This window comes from Musca autumnalis, unplaced genomic scaffold (genome assembly GCF_047663935.1).
Source record: "Musca autumnalis isolate F117 unplaced genomic scaffold, ASM4766393v1 scaffold_3, whole genome shotgun sequence".
Taxonomy (NCBI): Eukaryota; Metazoa; Arthropoda; class Insecta; order Diptera; family Muscidae; genus Musca; species Musca autumnalis.
Window position 1 is genome coordinate 62,533,551 of NW_027411866.1, and position 26,625 is coordinate 62,560,175.

At 39.5% G+C, this 26,625-nt stretch overlaps 1 protein-coding gene across 2 annotated transcripts in view; it reads left to right on the forward strand.

The window, feature by feature from the left end:
* The first annotated feature begins 330 nt into the window (after positions 1-330).
* Positions 331-26,625, forward strand: part of Dok (docking protein homolog) — a 161,187-nt gene continuing 134,892 nt past the window's right edge. Inside the window, exon 1 of one of the 2 annotated variants that reach the window (XM_073979170.1) lies at positions 331-540. In XM_073979170.1, the coding sequence (XP_073835271.1) occupies positions 457-540 (84 nt within the window). In that variant the 5' untranslated portion in view covers positions 331-456. The remainder of the gene's footprint in view (positions 541-26,625) is intronic. The other variant, XM_073979171.1, reaches the window with a different exon arrangement.

Sequence of the window (26,625 nt, forward strand, 5' to 3'; positions counted from 1 at the left end):
TCTGGATTTCATTTGACGTTTAACCTATGGATTTGACAGTTGAAATCAAGTGGATTTCGTAAATGTAAATCAAGCATTACTGAGGGGTATTTTGCCACCGTTGAAAAGTGTTTTGTTGTTGCCTGGCCGGGGAATCGAACCCACGACCTTATATGTGCAAGGCGGGTGTGCATACCATTGCACCACGGTGGCACCAACTATAATATAAACAGACTATAAATATTCCTTTCATTAGGTTTTAATTCTTATATGTTTTCCTGTGTAAACACAGTTCAAGAAATCGATTAATTTGGAAGTCGATTACTTGTTCATTAATCAGCTCATCAGGGTGGCAACGTCCATCTTGTCATGGAGTTTTGTTTGTTTTGAATATGTAGAATTTTCTGGTTATGGTAGTGCAAAGTGATAATTGAATCCGTTTGCCGTATTATTATTTATTTTGTTTTATATTTAATAATGGACGTTGAAGTGCCGATTTTATCCGGTTATTTGAATGTACCAACGCAGTCAGGATTCCCCCTGCACCGAATTTCTAAAAAAGTAAGCCAAACCTTATAGAATTATATTATCATGTACTTGTTGACAGTGGTACACAATCACATTTTTAGAGTATCAATGTAATAAATCCTTTAAATCCGTTGCGCTATCTTTCCTTTAGGTGCACCTGGCAAAAAAATTTGCATTATCACTTCGGTCCTAACTTCCAACGGTATATTACTTTTGACCCCGAAATTTCCGCAAAACCGCCGAGAACACCAGTATACAATATATATATATATGGGATGTCCATACTTCCCCCATAAATACTAAATCGAAGGCTAGCTGCATATGTAGATACACATTTACAATTTAAAATAAATGTTGTTCCCAATCCTGAAAGTCTCAACTCAATGGCCCGCTAATTAGAGAAACATTTAAATAGTTATTTATATTGTATATGTGCTGGTGAGTTCGGGAGGACAAGACTTACAGTTAGGCAAGAAATGTATTGCAATAACCAAAATTGTAGAAAATTTCATATTAATTGTTCGTTTATGGCAACAAATTATGTAAAAACTATACGGTTTTATGTGCAAATCTCTTGCTATAGGTCCTTACAATAATATTCCGTCAAAATATGCAAAGGTTATTGGCGATTTATAACAAATACGGTCAAAAATAAGAATTAACTACTACTTGGGGGTGACAATAAAAGTATTGCAACGGGAAAATCAGTACTATAAAACTATAAAATTTTTTGAAATTTTTGCGCTCATTATAAATGTTTATGACTCTCGCGGCTAATAATAGACAAACAGTATTGAATGTAATAAAGTTCAGTGATAAAAAATGCGGTCATGGAGGGTCTTCAGACAGGTAAAAAACGCATGGGACCATATTAACAATAAACAATGACTAATCGGCCACAGGCAAGTATGCCAAGAATGAATATTTGACTCAATATGTATTGTAGGATAATGGAACAATGCAAAACAGTCCGATTTTGGCTTTGAGAACATCGAAATACCTCTGGAAAGTATATGGAAAAAATTTAGACCAGTGTAGTATTTTGAAACGACCCACGACAGAGCACTATTTCGTCTCTCAATGGTATTGATATGATATAATTTTTACTAATTGGATAGATATTATCCTCTGCTTTCATAATAAATCCAAAAAATTGCGCCAAATCCAATAAAACCCATCAAATATAGAAATTAAACCGCTACTGGGTAAAGTGGAATACCGAATATTTGGGTACTATATTCTTTACCATGGAAAATAGTATGCGAAATTGGTTTCACGGATATAATAATGATTGGGAAGACATCCCCACTGACATCATTAAGAAATATTTAATAGTCATTAGTCTGAAAGTCAGAAAACTCGATCCCGAAAGCTCAAACAAAGTCAACTACCATCATTCCAAAGACCAGATAATGACATGTTAATTTTATTTGTGTAAATTGCCGATGTGATATAACAACACAAAACTCTTAAATACATCGGGCCAACATCCTGATATCAACCCTCATAAAATGTTTGGGTCCAATTTAACAAAAAACTCCATAAACATCCTCCAACGAAGGATCAAGATTTAATAAAAATTGGGGAACCAGTATCCTTAGAGTGGAACATACCGAGCCTTATTTTTTGGTTTAACTAACCATCGATTTCGTAATTTTTGCAATACTTTTATTGTCACCCCCAAATAGTAGTTAATTCTTATTTTTCACCGTATTTTTATAAATTGCAAATAAACTTAGCATATTTTGACGGAATATTGTTGTAAGGACCTACAGCAAGAGATTTGCACAAAAACCTGTATAGTTTTTAGATAATTTGTTGCCATTAACGAACAATGAATATGAAATTTTCTTTTTTGGTTTTCGCAATACATTTCTTGCCTAACTGTACCTGTAATAAAATTTCTTACGAATCGGGTTTAGTAAATGCGTTTAACTTAAGTCAAAGTTGGGGTTTTTTATACACCGTTGGAATCAGGACTGAAAGGACTACCTGTGGTGAAAATGCCGAATTTTTCTGTTAGGTGCAGCTAAAGGAAAAGAGTTACTCTGTTCTATCAGGCATGTTCTGGCATTCACCTCTGCACCTCACGTGTATCGAACACACCTAAAGCTGTTCTGTGTATTCCTCACACTGTAATTTTGATGGCGAGAGCTGAGTGAATCCTTATTTTTTAAAGAAACTAATTGAAATTTTCTACAAAAAACTGCATAGGACTAAAATTTAATGTGTTTTCTATTAGCATTTTAAAGTACCAAATTCAACATGTACGCGCTCTTGTAGAAGTTCGTTTCTTTGTTTTCGTCTGCTTCGTAAACAATCAAAAGAACAAAGCGTACATACCCACACACGCATGTGTATTCGTTGATGCGCCAACACAGACTGATATTTTTCTCATTGTTATTGATAAAGTTTAAAGGTCTAATAAAGCTTTCCAAAGTTCTTTCGTGAAATATAAAAGCTCTTTTCACGTGAAATACAGAACATCAATAGCTTTCACAGGTGAAGTGCATGTGTGATGTGAAATGGATACACGGTGAATTCCAGAACATGCCCGTATAACTTTTATAAATATGCAGTTTTGCTAATTTTGGTGTACATGAAAACACATTTGGAACAGCTCCAGGAACAAGACGGGACAAGACACGCGCAGACCCGATTTTTTTTTTAAATAGAGTTGTTGTAGTAACTTGTTGCCTGTATCTTCCGTCTTGTTTCCCCTGAAAAATTATATGCTAATTTTGGATTGGTGATGACTGTTATGCACACTTTTTCTATCTTTGAAAAAATGCTGTAGTTTTAGGTACCTACAAATTGGCTTGTTTGCTAGGGATCACTAAGCAACTGCTTGTAAAATGTATCGAACGGAGTGCCTTTTTCACGACTCGCTTGAACTGCATCCGGATGCAATTTTAATGTGAGAAATGGATGTCATTCATTGGATCGCATCCGAATGCGGTTAAAATGTAAGGAATGGAGTGCCTCTTTCACGACTCCGTTAGAACTGCATCACAACATGCCTTGAAATAACTAGTCTACATTGCACTACCTCCAATTTATTTTGCTGATAACCAATGCAAAGGAAGTCGTGAAAGATCAGATCTTTTCATTTTTTTTATTTATTTATACACATTTTTCTAAATACATATATCCCAGCAAAAAATTTGCATCCAAAGAGGCAGTTAAATCATATGTACAAGTGATTTGGAAGTACATTAAATTATGCATTTTCACTCATTCTTTTTACAAGAGCGTGACCACGGAAAGAGGCACTCCATTGCACTACATTTTAACTAACCCTTTGGGGTAAAATAGGATGCAGTCCAAAGCACGTGTTTTGATACAAGCATTCTGCGGAATGTGTGCAAGCCATTGCAAAATATCTTAGAACAAATAAAATGCATTTATTATTAGTGTAAAACAAAAATATTAAGAACTTTATTACATTAACACAAATTTCCTCCGCTCTCCATTTAATCCAAGCTGAACTTGCTGCCATTTGGCAGAGGGTTTGATATTGGCTGACTTCATAAATGCAGTATTTACATTGCTAAAAATTACAATATCATAAAAAACGAAGTAAATATGCGTGGCAACACTGACATTGTCAAAAAAGATACGTGTAATTTTGCTGCATTTATGAACGCACCCATTGCTTTACTTTTTGTAAAATTCGGTTTTTTGAAAATAAGTTTATTATATTAAATAATTACCACAAATCCACCATTTCTAATGGTTTCTTATGTGTTTTTCTTGTTTTCTTCGCAAATATCAGTTCGCATAACAGCACTAAAGAAATGTCAATTATTGTGCAGTCCAAGTGCACCAATTCGGCAATTGCTGCGCAGTGTGATGTGTCGGGTGACATTTATGAAGTCGGGACGATGTCAATAAAAAGACATGCTGCATTTATGAAGTCGCGACGATGTCATTTGACGCATCATAATGCATTTATGAAGTCATCCATTGTCTTCCTATCACCGGCTAAGATTTCGACATGTACTCCAAGAGCACTCCAATGGGGAAATTTTCTTATCGTTACACTATAGGCAATTTGCCCACTTTTTGAGGCAAAAAGTCGATTTTGCAACTTTTAATAATAATATTTTTTTTTAGTTGGCATTGAAAAAATAACATGTCAAAATTTATTAAGGCCCCCACTCATTTATCAGTCTGTGCTGTCAGTCAGATGAACCCTTTCTGTATATTTGACTGACAAGTGTATAGCACGAACCATCAGTCAAGTCTAAAAATCTTGAATTTCTCCTCTAAAAATGAATGAATTCTACGTTTTTTGTGTTCCAACACCAACAATATTTTCTGTTTTTCAAAATTATTTATTGACAATTTGAAAATAAACACAATTCACCCAGACTGATGGGGTTCATTTTGAAATCAAAACTATTTTGATTTTCATCAGTCTTGAAAAAGTCACACATACATTCTCAAAATTTCAAAAATGTACACATACTACCATAAATGCTGGCAGTCAGACTGACTAATGAGTGGGGGCCTTTAATATGAATCATGATACAAAAGGAAGGTAGCAGCAACTGCCGTTTTTGGTAACATAAGATGTCAAAATTTAACATAAATTCAATGCAATTGACACATTATGTTACCATCAGCTGGGCTGATAATGCTACCTTCTTATTGTATCATGTTGAATGATATTTTAATAATATTTTAATAATATTTATTTATTCTTTCCAATTCCAAGTCCGAAGACCTCATTTAAGAAATTGACAAAACAACAGGATATTTAACTTAACAGAAAAAAAAAAACTAATCAGAGAGATGCTCAACATAGGCACAATAAAAAAAACATATAGAAACTTCAATACACAACTACTTTCCACTAGTGAAAGTATCGGTATATAATTAATAAAACACAATCCGGCTAAAAAACTACTCGGTTTCCGAGCAGCAATAGCTCACATCATTACATATAAATTACAATAAAATTACGGAATTTGAGCATAAATCCTAACAATTAAAATTATGTATAAATACAATTTTGAACAGGGAAAAGAATTAAAAGGACTACTCAATTAAATTCATAAAATAGAAATATTAATTAAAAAGTTATTAATGTAAAAAATAGAAAAAAAATAAAATAAATAAAACATAGTATAAAAATACACTGACAGAATGGAAGACTACTAAGGAAACTGCAACAGGCAGAATCACAATCATGTAAATAGGGAGATGAATAAGTAATTACATTATAGGTGGGGCTGTTTCAAAATACACACAGAGCTTACTTTTGTATGTACTTGGCAATAAATGAAAGTATCTCAACCCGATAGGCAATGAATTGAACGTTCTTGCAACTCTTACTAGAAAAGACCTCTCAAGCAACGAGTTTAATTTTGGTATTCTTATTTGTGGATTCCTTACTGATCTCGAAAATGTGAATTGATCTACCAAAAACAGTGGAGTTTGACATTTCATTACTTTATAAAAGTGAAGCATACAACGCAAAGATACGAAATCTAAAAACTTGCAACCAATAAAATCACAAATATAGGGCGTTACATGCTGACGAACATTCAAAGCATAAACGAAACGAATCACACGATTAAACACCAACTGAATTTTCCTGAATACACATGCTAATGTTCCTGAATAGACCTCAACACAATACAAAATGACAGGCATGACCAAAGCATGTGCCAACTTCTTCTTAACCTCTAAAGACAGGGAAAGCTCTACATTATAAAGTTTTCTTAAGAGAAAATTTACTTTAGACACAATTGAATTAATATGCTGAGAACATTTTAAACTTCTATCAACTATAACCCCCAAACACTTAACATGATCAACAAACTCAATGTCTATATTGCTTATCCGAATAGAAACAGGCATATCAGGGCTAAATTTAATCGCTTTGGTCTTAGCTGTGTTAAGGGTCAGATTATTCAATACCATCCAGTCATGTAAAACTGAAGTTGAATGAGTAATAACCGATTGGAGAACATCAGGAAAAATCGAACTACATTTGAACAGTAGTTGTATATCGTCTGCAAACGCATATGGTTTACAATTAGACGAGGAAATGTCTTCAAAAAGGTCATTTGTAAAAAGTATAAACAATAACGGACCCAAGACGGAACCTTGAGGAACACCACTTGTGACAGACAACATACTAGAAGTAACGCCATTTGAAGACACATATTGAAACCTAGAATGCAAATAGGATGCGACAAGACCACAGGCAGAACTGGAGAAACCATAGAAGGAATTGAGCTTTCTTACCAGCAGCGAGTGATTTAGCCGGTCAAAAGCTTTCTCAACATCTAGGGATAGAAGCACACATAAATCACCATTACTAACTGCAGTTCTTATAGAGTCTGTTAGTCCTGTCAACAAAGATGTAGCACTGCGATTTCGTCGAAATCCTGTTTGGCAGTCATGAAGTAAATTAGAAGCAGTAATGTGTTCCATCATCTGAACCTTTAGGAGTCGTTCCACCATTTTTGACAAAATAGGCATTATGGAAATTGGCCTATAACTACCTGTAGCGTCATTTTTTTGTATGGGTATAATTTTCCCAATTTTCCACAGGGCCGGGAAGGCTGAGGTCATAATTATTGTATTAACAAGACGCAAAATATGCACGCCAACAAAGGGAAAGACAAGACGAAGAAATCGCAAAGATAAACCATCAGATCCCACAGCCTTAGATTTTATTGCAGAAAATGCATCAAACATTTCACTCAGCGTGACGGATCGAAAACTGAAACTGCCATAATCCATCCTAGATGAAGTATCAGAAGCTGGGGCTTGAAACGACGAAAACATATTATTTAACTCATTAACATCCGCATCAACCACGGTCTTACTCTTGCCTAAGCCATATTCATTTAACACCGTCCATAATTCTTTGCCAGTTTTATCTTTAAACAAGGTAGCATGAGTCTTAGCTTTGATTTTCCTTATAAGGCGCTTGGCTTTGTTTCTATGCCTACAAAAAGTCTTCCAGTTTTCAGGGGATGGCACTTCTAAGTAAGCTCGCCAAGCCAAATCACGCAGAGATAAAGCGTATTTAATCTCTGGCGAACTAAACCAATTATCTTTACGATTTGTCAAAACCTTACGCCTACGTATAGGACATATTCCCTGTATGTCAGCCAAATTGCTGTATATGACTGACAATTGGACATCCACATTATTTGTACTGTACATATTAGAAAAATCACACAATGCGAACGCATATTCCAGTGTTTCGTGATCCAAGACGCTATAGTCAACAAACTCATAATATTGTGGAGCTAATACCTTTTCAACGTTTAATGAAATAAAGATAAAAGAATGGTGCGAAACACCCGGGCACTGAAACTGGCTGGAGAATTGAACTAGTTCAGGGCATGACAGCAAAAAATAATCTATAAGCGAGGTAGATCCGTGACTAATGTCATAATGGGTCGGTAAAGAATTATGGTTTATTGAAAGATTCATATTATAGCAACTGTTTCTAACCGCAACAGACTTTCTAATATCAAATAAATTGTTATTATAATCACCCATTAGAATCACCGTAGGGTACCTAACAACTAAATCAGAAATGGTTTCCTCAAGCTTAGAAAAATCACCATGTGGCAAATACACAGTGCCAATTAAGATTTTGGATACTCCTATAGTAATTTCAACAAAAATAACTTCTACTTCCCCATAAAGAGAATTCACATGAATTAACTTATGTTTGAGACCCATCTTCAAATAAAACGCCACACCTCCACCTCTCCCATCAGGCCGATCATTCCTCAGACAAACATATCCTGGAATATCCACTACATTCAATGCCATATAAGGTTTGAGCCACGTTTCACTAACACCAACGACGTCTAACAACCCCCCCTCTAAAATGTCTCTAATTTCATTCATTTTGGCTGATAACCGATTCACACAAAAACTTTGGCAATTAAAATGCCCAATATTAAAATTTTCCCTATAATTACATAATTGCGATGCTAAGAAACTGTTGTCATTAACAATGGTTGGAATATTGCTCATTATTAAATTCGATCAAAAACAAAACTAGCAGAAAAACTGAAAAATTGCAGTCATACATATAAGTAAATACAGCTAACTACTATCCACATTAGGCATAAACGACGCAGCATTAGACTCATCAAGGAGCTGAACACATTGGTTAATATCAAGAAAACCGGATGTACCTCCCAAAAATTCAACTTCGACGTTAGGTTGATCCGAACTAATTAATTTAAAGCTCTTAATTTTATTCAACTTTCGCAGCTTCCGACAGATGAACACAAGCTTGGATGACGCCGCATTAAGATGGTCATTAAGGTAAATGCGACTATTAATATCACCACATGTCACATCAGCCAGTCGTAGAGGAGATGCTTTATAATATTTGGCCATAATCAAATCTCGTATATAAATAGAATTAAATTTAATTAAGACAGACTTTCCTTTAAGAAAATAGCAGCAGTGCTGGATATCAACAGGGCTTAGTTCAACTCCCAATTTAGCTGCAATGTTAACCACAGGCTGCCTAAGATCTTTAATACCATTAGGCAAGCCGTTTATTACTATATCAGCACGGTTAAGCCTTCTCTGCATGACATCAAATTTTTTCTGGAGCTCACGAAACTCCTCGGTTTGATTATTATCAATATGCTTTACGATTTCATAACTATTTTTAAGTTCCTCTTCCATTTTCTGAATTTTCGCAATGTATTCTGCCTTAAAAGCTTCAATTACGCTCCATACCTTAGCTTCAAAAGCTTTAATTTGATCTTGAATTTGCGATGTAAAGATCTGCTGTTGCTTTTCAAGCGAAGAGTTGAACTCTGAACAGTATGATCTCAGCTCACTTTGCAAATCAGGTAAAACTGCAGAATTAACACCACCAGCTTCAATCGAACTATTAGCTGCATCAACATCAACAACAGATTCATTAAACGCCACAGTCGAGTCTTTTTTAGCTTTAAGACACTTAGTACATTTATAAGAAAAGTTTTTGTTCTTATAAAGAAACGCATGCTGCTCCTTGGATATTTTCAGGCACGATATGTGATAAAAATCATCACAGCAAGTGCATCCAACACTATAACCAGTCACCGTAGCACCGCATTTCGGACATTTGTAAATCTTCTTCTTCGGTGCCATTATTTATAAATTACAAATATACAGCTCTGCAATAACAAATGAGACACCAATCTGCCAAATGTAAACAAAAAGGCACTGGAACATAAACAGCAGTTTAGTCGCTTATAAGCAGCCGCTTGATAACACAATAGCACAGCTGCAATCAGTGGATGAAATGTTTGCCTTGAAGCTGGTTAAAAATATTCCAGATTAATAACAAACCGCGAACAAAACAGCAGCAAGTGGCAACAAGTTGACAATTTCCAAAAGGTGCTCCAAAAGAAGAACAAACAGCAAACTCCAACAATACGGTTACAAGTGAACGTAATTTAGTTACCGAATTAAATAAACGCATACAAACTACTTATTTATAATAATTTTAACAATTTTTCCGCAAGCAATAAAAAATTTACGCGCTAACCATTGTAGGGTTCTATTAACCATTTTTCAAAATAGCGTCATTATCGCGGTTTAAATTGCATTCAAAGTGAGAATTTCGAAGAAAAACTAAAAAAAAATATATATTGTGAGGCATATTTCAATGTATTTAAAACCGCGGAAAAATAAACCAAATATAAATATATGTAAAATGGAATAGATTGACAATTGCGAGAGGAATTTATTTAATATATGTAAATATAGTTTAAAAATTTTGGGTAACGACCAGAAAACTCGAAAAGTCAGAAATAAATAATTTATTTTTGTTAAACTAACTTCATATAGTCTTATAATAAATTGGCCGAGTTTGGCCGTGATTTTTCCACCTAGAACATATTACTGAAAGTCTTCTGCATTCGTATTACTAGGTTTCAAAACCCGATTTTACCCGTTTTTTGATATATATAAGATTTAGGTTACTTCTCAATAAAAATTCTTAAAATTGTGGAAGTTTGGTTTGAGGAAATAAATAAAAATATAAAAAATATTGTTGTTTACAATTTCATTGCAAGTAAATTAAGTAATGGCGACAAATTGTTCGGTATATCCGTGGTTTTCTATAAACGGTGCGGCAGTAGTAAGCTTTATTTTATCTCTCTTTTACATATTAATCATTGAAACGGTCTAAAGGAGAACTAAACTCGTATTTATTAACATATATTCAAAAAATATACAAAACTGTAGTTACAATTCGTTGGAAAATCTACTCGCGGGGACAACATTTTTGTTGCTTACTACCGTGATCGTTTTCAACAGTTTGTTGTGTATAAGAAAACTAATGAAAATGACATTGGAAAAAATAGCTTTGTTCGTTATATACGTAGTTGCTTATAACCGTTGTTCGTTATATCCGAATTTATCTGTAAAAATCTTTGTTTTTTTTACTGTTACAACACATAAATAATTAAAAAATTTAAAAAATCCTTTAATTCCGTCGTTATTAGTTGTGTCTTTTTACTTTTTCAGTAATAATTATTCAGTAACTTCTTTTCAAAGAGCAAGAGAGATTATACTCTTTGATACGAAAATAGAGAAAAAAGTAAAAATACAGCATTTAGTAAACTTTAGCAAGATAACAGTTGATAACCAAAACAAAAACATTGGCGCCAATGCATAAAACAAAAACTAACTCCAAGGCAATGAAAAAGTTCTTCAATTTTAATCAAAATAAATAAAAAACATTTATATATTAATAAAATAATCAATAAATATAGCTGAATCGTAATATTTATAGTATTTTTCCACAAAAATAAGGTAAACATTGAGCAGCTGACCATTAGCAGATGATTAAAAAACAGCTGATCGAACTTGCTAAATGTTGCTGGGAAAAATTCTTTCAGCAACTTTTAGCAATTTCTCAGCAAACAACTGTCAAAATTGTTCTCTCACTTCGATCTCTTTTACTGAACTTTTGTGTAAAAAGACAGCATTTAGTAACATTTCGTAATAATTATTACAAATTATTACGTAAATAGACACACCTATTATTTTTTGTCTCAAAAACAGGGCAAATTACCTATAGTGGGTTAGTTCCCGCAAAATTTTTCGCAATAATTTTATTTTATAACAAAATTTTGGAAATGTTAAATTTTTTGGAAATTTTATGCCGCTGCCTGTAGAGATGCACAAACTGATTTATGTACTTGAAGGGATCTCTAACAACTGCTAATAAAATGTAGCGAACGGAGTGCCTTTTTCACGACTCCTTTTGGGCTGCATTCGGATGCTGTTAAATTGTGAGGAATTGGAGTGCCTTTTTCACGACTCCGTTAAACTGCTTGTTAAAATGTGACAAATGGATGTGATTTTTTGGATTGCATCCAAATGCTGTTAAAATGTGAGGAATGGAGTGAATTTCTCACGACTTCGTTTGAACTGCATCAAAACATGCCGTGAAAGAACTAGTCCACATTGCACTACTTCCAATTCATTTTGCTGGGAGGTTATTGATGAATTTTGTATGTAGATTGATTATATACTCAGCAAAATTTTATGGAAGTGGTTCTAAGAGATGCTATGATTTCACTGGACTTTTTGCATTGGTTCAAATGAAGTCGTGAAAGATCAGATCTTTTCATCAGCATTTGAACCCATTCAAAGGAAGTCGTGAAAGATCCGATCTTTTCATCAGAATTTGAAGCCCTTCCATCGATCCAATAGAGATTAATGGCTTAACTTTACTTTACGCTTAAGGCTCGGATCACGCTGAAATTTTTGTCATGGATAGATCTTGTCTCCCTGACTACGGCAATATATATTTTTTGGCTGGAACGTACCCGGTTATCCAGTTATTTGATCCGTAAGTTTTAATAAAAAAACCCACCATGAACCGGTTATTATGAACAGATCTACTCGTCATATAACCGGATCGACTGATATATCCAAAAAAAAAAAACGTTTTTTAACCGGTTGTTTTATAAAAAGTTATAAAACATTAAAAATAACCGATTATGAAGTACATCCAAACACCACGTAGTTTGTAGACTACATAGTAACTTTTATAATGCGATCCTAGTCGTAGCGGTACCTTATATGGAGCCGGAGATATTAGTCTTCAACCATTTGCATTATTCTTTCTATAAAAAATTTACAATATAATGCATATTAATGCAATTAAAAAAATGAATTCGGTAAAACTTTGGATAGCATAGCCGGTTTTTGGACGTACCCCAGATGAGAAATCTTAAGCCCCGGCCAAAGACCAGCCATTGTTGAAAATGACATGTCAAAGCCTTGATGAAAATGACATGTCACAGCGTTGGTCAAAATGACATGGTTTCGACCCAAAAATTAATAGCATCTTTTGGGGTCCACGCTCATATAAATTCATCGATGAAGATGCTAAAAAGATGACATGCCAGATCACTTGCACCCATGATTGAATAGCATCTTTGGTATCGAACATTTTGCTGTGAGTGGGGTGTAGTGGAACTATTTTTAATTTGGGGTTGGAAGTTGGAGGAATGCCGCAACTTGTTCTGTTCGGCACCACAGGTAACTATGGCGCAGGTCTGTGGGCCACGCTGAACAAGATAACAAATCGTAATATCGTGAGGTCCCTGTCTGCACTGTGGCAAATGTCCTCAACACCTTAGATAATTCTGGCTTGATAGGTGTTGAGGATGGTAGACCAGCCACTACTAAGCAAAGCATGCTGTTCAAGAAAGAAGTGTTATATTGCGTTTATATATCTTTTCTGAAGGCCTAGAGGATGATGGGATGCTGATGGGCGTTGTTATTGTGCCTTACAGAGCAGCTCAAAGACTTACCTCCAACAGGTATTCCGCATTCTGCAATGAAGGGATGGAATAGTGTATGCAACGTCGAGAACGACGAAGAAGTCGTTGTGTCGTCATCGTTTGGATGTTGTTATGACTGCGGTACTGTAAATTGTCGCAGAATAGGAAAATGCAAAAAAGATGTTATTGATGGAACACACAAATTAAATCTCTATTTACCTATTGTCATTTAAAACCGGCATATATTTTCTGTTTTGTTTGTTCACAATCTCATTTTATTCTGAGCGTCCCCCTCCCTCTCATGAAGGGAGGGCAAGCTGCAATGAACTTCAATTTATTAATTAAAGAAAAGAAACAAAAACAATTTAGAACTGAGCGACTGACTGCTTCATAAGTAGTCAACAGGACATCCTTGGCTTTTAGCACCTTATTTCTCTTTTGAGTATTCGTTTTATGACGGCTGCATGTTTGGAGAAAGTGAGGAGGTTGTCGAAGATGACACCAAGATTTCTTGGATTCCGGACAGTTGGTATCTCCGACTTTGATGTTCAGCGTCCTCCTCACCTCCTTGGTTCTCGGTGTAAAGAGAATTGCAGTTGATTTTGGCAGCGAAATCTGTAAATTTCTTTCCTGCAAAAACTGCGAAATGGTGTTAAGATAGCAATTTAATTTGTCCTCCAGCGAGCGGATGTTGACACCTTTCGCCATAATGTGCAGTCGTCTGCATATGTTACAAGTTTGACTCCTTCTGGAGGTGCAGGAAAATTAGCAACGTAATGATTGAGAAGCAGTGAAGAGATGACCACTCCCTGCGTTACACCCATCTTAATCTTACGGCTCTTTGATTTTTGCCTCTGCATTCCACGTGAGCATGCCTGCCTTTTGTGTAGTTGCATAACCAACGCTTGATCGTGTGAGGCAAAGTGGAATTAAGAATGTCGCTCAATAGGAATTTAAGCGACTGCAATATCCTGACCGGATTTAACATGGCAACGCCCAGGACTTATCTTGGTCCCTCTTTCATCTCAAGTGGACACTGACCTCCCCGTGGTGTCACCTGGGGAGCTACCTTTAACGCCCGTTAAATGTAGTGAGAGAACATGTGCCGCGCGTTCACCCATAAGAACGATAAAAACTTGGGTGGGGCGTGGGGCTAGTAACTCACCCCGTCAGGTTAGGTTAGGTTATAGGATGCGCAGCTGCTGTATGGGCAGCCACTCCACTCGGAGACCTTGAGGTCCATTGTGTTCATCCTGGATATTGAAAAAAACTGGTTGAAGATGTTATGGTTTGATGTAGATACATATGTGTGACTATAGTTATGTATAGATGAAGATTGTTGTTGTTGTAACAGTTCGGTTGTATTCGGAAGCTCTTTCCTGAAAATTATAAAGGAAGAATGGAACGAGAAAAGGAAATGGAATATATTATTAATCAGTTGTGTGAATAGGATTTGATGTTGGCAATTGAAGGAATTGTGCTACTTCAATTGGATGTGACCACAAATCAACAGGTGTTAGATCTGTGGGGGCGGACGGACAGTTGAATAGATGTAAAGTATCGTGAGGGCTCTGATGGCAGGAGGGGCACCTGTTTATGGTACCGGGAACAATGCGTTCTCTGTAGGAATTGAGAATGCTACTGTAACCAGACCTAAGTTGTGCCAGTATGGAACGAGTTTGCCTTGGAAGAAGCCTCTCACTATCCGAAATTGCTGGAGGATGTTGATTTAGGACTTTATTGTTTTTGTACACACTTATGGCTTCGGAGACCGCCCGTTGGTGCACAATGCTCAGGGAGTCCGTGTAAGACAATCGGTTGACGTCCGATGGAATGACGTCTTGGATGTCATCACGGTAACACCTGAAGTCCTTACGGATGCGTCTAGGTGGTGGATCTTCCATCACTACGTGATGGTTGGGGTGACTCGGCTGATGGCTAGCCAGCAGGAACTGTCTAGTCAGCAACACATTATGTTGCCTGACTGACAGCATCCTGGTCTCCTCATGAAGATGATCCACCTGTGACATCTGGACGCAACCCGTAGCAATTCGGAGAGCATTATTTTGCGTCGTCTGCAGGATTCTCCATTGGGTGTCACTCAGGAAGGAAGTCCAAACCGGGGCAGCATAATTGAAGACAGACCGACCGATGGCCTTATAGGTCGTTATCAATGTCTCCTTATCTCTGCCCCAGGAGGTGCCTGCTAAAGCTTTAAGGACTTTGTTCCTGGATTTCACTTTCTGGTTGATGTAGGTGGCGTGCGAAGAGAAGTGGAGAAGATTGTCGAAAACTACCCCAAGGATCTTTGGACTATGAACAGTGGGGATACGCCTGCCTTCGACAAATACATCAAGCTGGTTGTTAACTTCCTTCGTCCAGGAAGTGAATAAGGACACTGAGGACTTTGTAGGGGATAGCTGAAGATTGCGCTCCCGGAAGAAATTTGTGATGGTGGCTAGGTAGTTGGAAATTCTAGCGCTTACGTCGTCGATGTCAACACCAGATGAAATTATGGTGCAGTCATCAGCATACGACACCACCGAAATATCTGCTGGCGGAGGAGGGAGATTAGCAAGATAGATGTTGAATAAAATGGGGGATAGCACTCCACCTTGGGGTACTCCCATTTTAATCTTGCGGAATTTGGATTTTTGGCCTCGGAATTCAACGAAGGCTTGCCTACCATTAAGGTAATTGGCAATCCAACGCTTGGCGTCATTGGGAAGGGTGGAATTCATGACGTCAGAAATCAGCCTGGAATGGTCGACCGTGTCAAACGCCTTGGACAGGTCAAGCGCTGCCACAATGGTCCGTTTGGGTGGTCGTAGCTGATTTAGGCCGTTCGCAATCTTTGTGGTTATCTCTTGCAAAGCCGTGGTTGTGCTATGAGCTTCCCTGAAACCATGTTGGTGGGAGGCAAGGTGGAAATGCTGTTTCAGGGATGGGAGCAATAGGGACTCTAAAACCTTTGCTACTGGTGAAAGCATGGAGATCGGGCGGTAGGATTCCCCATTTGTAGCGGATTTGTCTGGCTTTAGAATAGGAATTATACGAGCCACTTTCCAAACGTCAGGAATTACCAATTGGGAAATTGATAGTTCCAGGACCTTTGTCAAGTAGCTCAAACCTACTGCTCCCAACTTCTTTAACATTACCATGGATATGCCGTCTGGCCCAAGGGCTTTGGATGGTTTGGATTTGGAGATAATTCTCTCGACTTCACTGGATGTGAAGGAGATGGGCTGCAAATCACGCTTTAGTGACTTGCATCTCCGGAAAACGGCTCGCCTGGACCTGCTCTGCGAAGATGGATGCTCAATGAATTGGCGGCAGAACTGTGTTGCACACTTTTTGGCATCGGAATATGTAATGTTATTGAAGGCTATAGCAGGGAGATTTCTATTCTTGCTGGAACCAGATAGATTTTTAATTGTGGACCAAAGTTGCTTGGAATTAATTGTGCAGTGGCCGAGATGTTGAATCCACTTGGAACGCCTGTGTTCGAGAACCAGGTTCTCAATTTCCGCGTTCAATTGCCCAATTCGTTCGTCAGCTGGGTCATCGACACGTATTTGATCGCGCTGTTGTGCCAAACGGGATGCCCTGGATGGATAATTTGGTCTCATGAGAGGAATTCTGCCCGCTGGAATAAAGCGCTTTGCCGCCTTGAGGATTACTTCCCTTAGTGTTCTCTCACCCTTTCTGGCACATGAGGGCGGCGGCAAGTGACGTAAGGAGTCGTCAATGAAATTCGTGAAGCCATGCCAGTTGGCTTTGTTGTAGTTCACGAATGTGCGCTTGTCGGGCTCAACGAAATCGCTAGGTTTCTCCACTGTGACCAAGATTGGAATGTGGTCGGAATTTAGCGCGACTTTTGTTTGCCAAGATGCGAAAGGAAGGAGCGAGGGACTAACGATGGAAATGTCCGGAGAGCTCGAGCATCTGGCTGTAATTCTAGTGGAGGATTCCTCATTGATGGATGCGAAGTCGGATTCGTCTATCTGGTCCGCAATACGAATACCGCGTGGATCGTTCGGCAACTGGGAGTGCCATATCTCGTGATGAGCATTGAAATCGCCAAGAACAATTCGGTTATCCCCTTGAAGCAGATGAATTATGCTAGGGTGGTAACTTGCCCCAATGCTGTTGACGGGCGGAATGTATACATTGATGATCTCGATATCAGAATCATCGGAATGAACTGAGATGCTCATGACCTCAAGGAAAGGATCGAAACGGGGGGGAACAGGAGGCGGCGTCAGAGTGTATCTGACGTCTCGCTGGATGATAAATGCGAGGCCACCTCCATGATCCCTCTCCCTATCTCGTCTGATGATGTTATAATTCCCTGAGGACGAGAGGGAACAATTACTGGTCAACTTCGTCTCCTGGAGAGCAGCAATTAAGATGTTATTGTCGTGCATGAAATTAGTGATGTCAATAACCTTATTCCTTAAACCATTGCAGTTGAACTGCATGATTTGGAATGAGGCCATCGAGTCACCACCCTGCACTAATTGCTGCTGTGGGTGCCTTTGCTGAGACTGTTGGATGGAAGGATCACTGCTTTGCTGTTGTCTGGAATGGAGATTGGCGCGGTTCACTGGATCCGGATGACTAGGCGGAATGCTAGTCGCACTACTAGCGAGGATACTAGTAGGGGTACTACTGAATGACAAACTAGTCGGAATGCTAGCTGTAGTACCACGGGAAGGAATAGCAGGAGAACTAGCAGAAATACTAGATTGGAAACTAGTATATGTACCAACAGATGGAATAGTGGTACTGGACGAACTGCTAGTAGAATAACTAGCTGGAATATGGCTACCATTAGATGGAATATTGGAGCCGGAACGAATACTAGTAGAATAACTAGTAGATGCGCCACTGGATGGAAGTGTGGCACTGGAAGAATAGCTAGTTGAATAGCTAGATGCGCTACTAGTTTGGACACTAGAGCTGGCACTGCTGGATGGAATACTAGACGGAGTGCTAGTCGCAGTACTGGATGAATACCTAGCGGAAGTGCTAGTCCTTGCTGCACGGATGTTGGAGCAGCATGCGGCTATGAACCTGGGACTCCAGTCCCTGTGAGTACGCAAGGTGGTACATCTCCTCATATGGCACCAGTTTTTGCAGCCATTGCACTTAACGGATGTTATATTATCCCGGATTACACCTCTGCATACTGAACAGAACCATTGAACAGGCTGAACAGTTTGCTGCGAGCGGTTGGAATTGCTCTGAGGTGCAGGGGACGGCGTGCTCGATGTTGTTGGCTGCTGACAGCAGCTGGCAATGTATCGTTGTGACCAGTGGCGGTGTGTGGTGAGACCTGAGCACCTCCTCAGGTGGCACCAGTTTCTGCAGACGTTACATCTTGACGGGGAGTTTGCCGCAATACGCCTATTGCACACTGAACAAATCCAGATCGATGGACCGGGGTTTTGCTCAATGCCGGCTCGAATTAGAAGGATGGCGAGCAAAGTTGCCGGCATATTTTGCTCACCTGTGGAAAAAACTTCCGGTTGATACAGCTGTCGCTGGGTTGACAATCTCTGGCCGGGACGTTCCCGGGTCGTTCCGGAACGAAGATCCAATTGTCGTGGGAACGTGGGAATTGGGATGAAGATTGTAGGTGATGTTGTTGTGGATGTAGATTCTGGAAGTTCTGGGCTGGTGTGTGTGCGACTGTTCGGCATCTTAGTTAGTGGAGGTGATTGTTGAAGGTTATCCCTGCAAACATTTTTCAAAATTTTCGATCGCTTAACGATAATCTGAGATTCGCGGGGATGATCAATTCAATCGCGGAAGAGCGCACCTAACAATCTTCTGCGAATCCCCAGCATAAAGTAACTGTGTCTGGGAAGCGAATCCCCAGGACGAATCGCAGATTAATCATATGGAAGATCTTCAGAAGATCAAAATTTAAAGAAAAATTAAAAAAAGAATAGAACAAATGAAATTTCTTTTTCACTCTTCTTTGGTTTTTGCTTTTTGTTTCTTTCATTTGTTGTTAAGTTTTCTCCTTTTATTTTCTTTACTACTTTGTTACTGTTTTTAATTATTCCTTTATGTTGTTGTTATTTGTTATAGGTACTGTACTCAGTACTGTTTCCTTAGTCACTATGTTGTCTTTTAGTTAAACTTGGCAAAACCTGGACATGTGTACTTTGTCAATACTCATAATATTATACGTGCCATTTATATCAAAGTTCTGTAGAAAGTGTATATGAGAATTATATGCAACAAAATCAAAAATGTTAGTAACAATCATCTTTTGCTCTACCAGAAGAGTATTCTGTGATTCTCTAGGGCGATCATTTGAAAAATCTAAGAAAAAAATGTAAACAATCGTCCAATGATCGCCGTTGGGAATCACAGAAGATTAATCTGAGCGAACAATCTTCCACAATTTTGAGAAATGTTTGCAGGGATGGATGCGATTTAGATGTGCATATAGACGTGCATATGTTAGAGAGATGTTGCAGATGTAGACTATGGGTGTGTGTAGATGAGACCATAGGTGTAGTGATTTGTGTGAAGGTGATGCCTGTGGATGAGAAGCAAATAGCGGTACGTCTGTAAAGGTAAGAAGAGGTTGGTGAGGCTATAGTTGTAGTGATGTTGTTGATTAGATACGGATATATGTAGTGAATATTGTTAATATTGAGGTGGTGAACTGGCAGCGTGCCAGTTCGTCGGCTGTTGCAATGCCCTGGGACCCAAGACAAGGTGACGATTGATTTTAGTGGCTCCAAAGCGTGTTTGCAATCCAGAACTGTCGCGGACTTGATGTACTTGATGACTTGTATGAACATAAATAGTCACCGGTACAGATATATCCCCTCTCATGTTGTTAAACAGTTCTGCGGCCTTCCTGATCGCAAAAATTTCAGCTTGAAAGACACTACAATATTCGTTCAGCTTGTATGAAATACGTAGATCCAGGGAATTGCTATAGCCACCTGCTCCTGTGCCTGTTTCCATCTTAGAGGCGTCGGTATAAATCTCTATACCGTCTAGAGGTGGGCTGCTAAGTGTCCAATCATCCCATTTGTGGTGACATATAGTCACTAATGTTCCCCGAGGCCGTTGGTAGTCCGAATCGACGTAAGATTGCAGTTCGTCCGTGTTCGGAACTGCGCCATGAACCTAGCTCCTTCAGCCTAAGGGCACCCATTGCTGCCAGTTCCTGCACTACTAGGTCCAGTGGGTGTAGATCTAGTAGCACATTTAAGGCAGCTTGTGGAGTGCTCCTCATGGCACCAGTTATTAGAAGTGATGCCGCTCTTTGGACGCTATTCAGTTTGTTTAGATATGTCGTTTTGTTCAGGGCATTCCACCATACCAGAGAGCCATATGTAAGAATTGGGCGGACAATGGTCGTATAGATCCAATGGACGACCGTTGGTCTTAGACCCCAACTCTTACCAATAGAGTTCTTGCAGGAATATAGAGCTATTAGACCTCTCTTGGTGCGCTCCTCGATATTTCTTTTCCACGTGAGTTGATGGTCAAGGATAATGCCGAGGTATTTGGCCTCCGAAGAGAGTTCAAGACTAACTCCATCCAGCACTGGTAGGGTGAATGGTCTGACCTTCCTTTTATTTGTGAACAAAACTAGCTCTGTCTTCGATGGGTTCACTCTGAGTCCGTTGTTAAGTGCCCATCTAGATAATTTGACTAGAGCTCCTCGCAAGAGTTCTGATAGTGTCTGTGGGAACTTTCCACTGAACATGATGACGACGTCATCTGCATACGCGATCGTCTTTATGCACTGCCTATCAAAATCCTAGCGTATTTCATTTATCACTAGAAGCCACAGTAGTGGTGATATGACACCACCTTGAGGTGTACCTCTAGTGACCTGCTTCCGAATGGAGCTTCCACCGATGCTTGAATTGATTATTCGGCTACTGAGCATGCCGTCAATCCAATTGACCAGTGTAGTCGAGACACCAGATGTGGAATTAGTGACTCCAAGGCATTGTGTAGCATTGCGGGTACGATTCTATCTGGTCCGGGTGATTTTAAGGGCTTGAATGTGTTTATGGCCCATCTTATTTTTGGCTGACTGATGATTTCATCCATAGCACTCACATCTGCATCTACGGTGGCATGGTTATGTATCGTTGGAACGTCAGTTAGTTCTGATACATCCGTGCAGTTAGGGAAGTGAGTGGTATCAAGGAGATCTAGAGTCTCTGGGCCTGAGTTAGTCCATGTGCCGTCAGCCCGTTTAATACTACCAATGGTTTTCGGGTCCTTTGATAGTACTTTACGGAATCTAGCCACGTCCTTTACTCCTTCTATCGTCTCACTAAAGCAAATCCAGGATTTGCGTTTAGCGTTCATAATTTCACTGTTGTATTTATTGAAAGATACTCTGTAGTTCTCCCAATCAGTTGACAACTTTGACTTGTTTCCTTTATTGTAGAGCCTTCTACTAATCTTCCTTAGATTGGCAAGATCTTTTGACCACCAGGCCGGTTGGTTTCTCCTACCAGGGTGGGTTAGTGGGCAGGAGGCCTCATAGCTGTCCACCAGGACCTTTGTTACATGTTTCACAGCGTTATCAACTTCTGTGGCTGTTTTAGGATGACAAGGTACCCCCAGCATTGAAGTTGCTAATTCCGTAAACTTGTCCCAATTGGCCTTCCGTGGATTCCCATGTGGTGGTTGCCGAATTCCATCAACAGAGACTTTGAAAAGTATCTTCCGATGATCGGAAAAGGAGCACTCTTCGGATACTTTCCAGTCAATGATGTGGGATTCGTCTTTATTAATGAGGGTTATGTCGATAACTGCCTCCCTGATACTATTTTGAAAAGTGCTTTCACTCCCCCTGTTAAATATTCTCATATTATATTTTAATATAAATTCAAATACGGACTCACCTCGAGCATTCGTGTCGCTACTTCCCCAGTGGAAGTGATGGGCGTTGGCAGCGCACCCCAGAATGATGAGGCAGGTACTTCCCATCTCTTCAACGAGTCTCTCCACGTGTTGGCCAGGTGAGTCAGGGCTCTCAAAAGGCATGTAAATTGACGCAAAGATGGTAGATTTTTGTGACCGATCTTGCATTTTTACAGCCGTCATATCTCCTAAGCTGAAGTTAGAGAGATACATTAGATTCAAATTCTTTCTGGCAACTATGCAGGTTCTTACCTTGTCTCCGCTGGATGTGGCGAAGATGGCATTGTTGCCATTGCTTAGCCCAGCAACCCTATTTTTATATAAGTAGGGTTCCTGGACTAACGCGATGTCAACTTCGGACTTTGCTATGAAAAAACGAAGAAAAAGAAGAAAACCAAACACCTCTAATTTTGACGACACCCGCAAACGTATTAAGGACCATTATCTGCGATTCTGCACCTGGAATGTCACTGGCGGATGTACTTGATAAGTACAATGCTGATATTATCGCCTTACAGGAAGTGCGATGGAATCGGGCAGACGTAAAGATCACAAACGATTACGCAATGTATTATAGCTGCCATGAAACGAAGCATGAGCTAGGTGTTGGTTTTATGGTAAACCGGAGGCTTAAAAATCTGATATCCAGTTTCACTCCGTTTGATGAGAGAATTGCCACAATCCGTATAAAAGCAAAGTTTTTAACATCAGTCTCATCTGCGCCCATGCACCGACCGAAGAGATTTTAATGCTAAAATTGGAAGGGAAACTATATTTGGTCCCACGGTCGGCAAGTTCAGCCTTCATGAGGTAACATCCGACAACGGAAAGGGGATGATTTATTTTGCAGCGGCAAAGAATATGGTAGTGAGCAGCACCAGGTTCCAACAAGGTACGCACTCGTCTTAATGTTGCGGCAAAAGTGCGATCTAACACAGGGCGGAAACTGCATATCGAGAAGCTGCAAACACAACAGACAGCACAAGCCTACTCCGCTCCACTGACCCGCATGCTGGAAGAAAGCACTCCTTGTCCCGATAATGTAGAAGCGCAGTGTCAAAGAATTGCCCACTCCCTTCAGACTGTCGCAAAATCGATACTTGGGTACCAAAAACCTCCACCCTCCTAAAAATTTATGGTACGATCAGGAGTGTCGTAAAGCTACAGAAGAGAAGAACGCGGCATACAGAGCAACACTGCATTCAGTAGCAACACGAAGAGCGAAAGAAACTTATCGGGAAAAGAGGAGAGAAGAGAAGCGTATTTTCAGGAAAAAAATAAGGAACATGAAAAACGTAAGCGTGAGAAACTCGAGATGTTCAGGAGTCAGAATGAAGTCCGAAATTTTTACCAGAGTGTAAAACACCAAAGATGACGAAGGGAATCTGGTAACTGATACAGATAGCGTACTGAGGATTTGGAAGGAGCATAAAGCGAGGCTATGACAGCTATTAATCGGCTGAGAAGCAATAAGGCAGCAGGAACTGATGGACTTCCCGCCGAACTGCGAAATGCTGATTAGGAATATGCATCATCCGAAATTTGGCAGCAAAAAAAAAAAAAAAAAAAAAAAAAAAACATACCCAACGATTGGAACCACAGCCTACTATGTCACGTACACAAGAAAGGAAAAAAGACGGTTTGTGTAAATTGCAGAGGCATAAGTCTCCTACACATCGCATACAAAGTAATGACGAGCATACTGTGTGAACGTTTAAAACACATGGTCAATGAAATAATCGGGTAATACCAATGCGATTTTAGACCTGGTAAGTCGACAATTGACCAAATCTTCACACTGCGCCAAACATTGGAAAATACCCACGAAAGACAGATCGACACATACCAATTCGTCGACTATAAGGCCGCTTTCGACAGCCCAATTAGAGCAAGGTGTTTCAAGCCATGTCTGATTTCGGCATCTCCGCAAAACTTATTCGACTATGCAGGATGAAATTGGCTGACACAAGATCAGCAGTTAAAATAGGAAAGAACCTCTCTGAGCATTTCAACACAAAACGAGGTTTCAGACAAGGTGACAGTCTACCGTGTGACCTATTTAACATTTTACTGGAAAAGGTCATATGAGATGCGAATCTATATACGGTCAGAGACAAAAACAGCACGATATACAATAAAGATGTAATGTTGCTTGCTAAATAAATAAAATAAATAATAGATAGATCAACGCGAGCCGTAACTGCCACCTTTGCAAGAATTGAAAAAGAGTCTGACAAAGTGGGCCTGGCAGTCAACGGCGATAAGACGAAGTTTATGCTATCAACATGCAAAAAAAAGACACCGATACTACCCGTACTTATGTATGAATCTGAAGCATGTGTACTTGCGAAAGCAGATGAGACAGAACTTGGTTTGTTTGAGAGAAAAAGTTTTCGAAAGATTTATGGACCAATATGCGTTGACGGTGAATACCGACGTCGTATGAACAACGAGCTATACCAGACTACCGACATCGATATAGTAAAACGTATCGAACTACAACGATTGCGTTGGCTTGGCCATGTCAGCAGGATGGATAAATGGGTGACAAATGGGTGGTTTGATGCAGTCAGTGATTGCTAGATCTGTAGACTGCGATCCTCGTCTAGCCAATTCTTCCTTTTCCATACCCATAAAATCGCAGTGTCGTGGTACCCAGCATAGTCGATAGCTGTTAGTTAGAGTTTCCAAGGCTGTTCTACACTTGAGGACGACCTCAGACTTGATGCTACAGGATTAGATGTTTTAAGAGCCGCTTGACTATCCACAAAGATAGTCACCCCTGAACATTACCAGTTCTGTCTTAGTTGGATTTACTCCAAAGCCGTTTCCCTTGGCCCAACGCGACAGCGTCGATAAGGCTCCTTGCATAAGCTCCGGAATGGTGGACGGGAATTTAATAGTATCACGTCGTCCGCATAGACAACAACTTTGATTCCTTGATTATCCAGCTCCGTCCAAATATTATTTATAAGGAGTAGCCACAGCAAAGGTAAGATCACTCCACTCTGGGGGGCGTCTCTAGTTACTGTTTTCCTAATTTTTGTCTCCCCGTTATTGGAATTTATAGCTCTGATTTTTAGCATATTATTTATCCGACAGGGTAGGGTTTCAGGTGTGTTAACTTTTTTAAGTGAGAGGTCAATGGATTCAAGTTCTACATTGTTGAAAGCTCCTTCTATGGCTAGAAAGGCAGCCAACGTAAAGTTTGAGTTTTCCATGATCCTCTCAATATAACCTACCACCTCATGCAAAGCAGATTCCACAGATTTGCCTTTGATATAGGCATGCTGCGAGTTGCTTAGAGAGGCTCCTCATGGCACCAGTTATTAGAAGTGATGTCGCTCTTTGGACGCTATTCAGTTTGTTTAGATATGTCGTTTTGTTCAGGGCATTCCACCATACCAGAGAGCCATATGTAAGAATTGGGCGGACAATGGTCGTATAGATCCAATGGACGACCGTTGGTCTCAGACCCCAACTCTTACCAATAGAGTTCTTGCAGGAATATAGAGCTATTAGACCTCTCTTGGTGCGCTCCTCGATATTTCTTTTCCACGTGAGTTGATGGTCAAGGATAATGCCGAGGTATTTGGCCTCCGAAGAGAGTTCAAGACTAACTCCATCCAGCACTGGTAGGGTGAATGGTCTGACCTTCCTTTTATTTGTGAACAAAACTAGCTCTGTCTTCGATGGGTTCAATCCGAGTCCGTTGTTAAGTGCCCATCTAGATAATTTGACTAGAGCTCCTCGCAAGAGTTCTGATAGTGTCTGTGGGAACTTTCCACTGAACATGATGACGACGTCATCTGCATACGCGATCGTCTTTATGCACTGCCTATCAAAATCCTAGCGTATTTCATTTATCACTAGAAGCCACAGTAGTGGTGATATGACACCACCTTGAGGTGTACCTCTAGTGACCTGCTTCCGAATGGAGCTTCCACCGATGCTTGAATTGATTATTCGGCTACTGAGCATGCCGTCAATCCAATTGACCAGTGTAGTCGAGACACCAGATGTGGAATTAGTGACTCCAAGGCATTGTGTAGCATTGCGGGTACGATTCTATCTGGTCCGGGTGATTTTAAGGGCTTGAATGTGTTTATGGCCCATCTTATTTTTGGCTGACTGATGATTTCATCCATAGCACTCACATCTGCATCTACGGTGGCATGGTTATGTATCGTTGGAACGTCAGTTAGTTCTGATACATCCGTGCAGTTAGGGAAGTGAGTGGTATCAAGGAGATCTAGAGTCTCTGGGCCTGAGTTAGTCCATGTGCCGTCAGCCCGTTTAATACTACCAATGGTCCGTCCTTTACTCCTTCTATCGTCTCACTAAAGCAAATCCAGGATTTGCGTTTAGCGTTCATAATTTCACTGTTGTATTTATTGAAAGA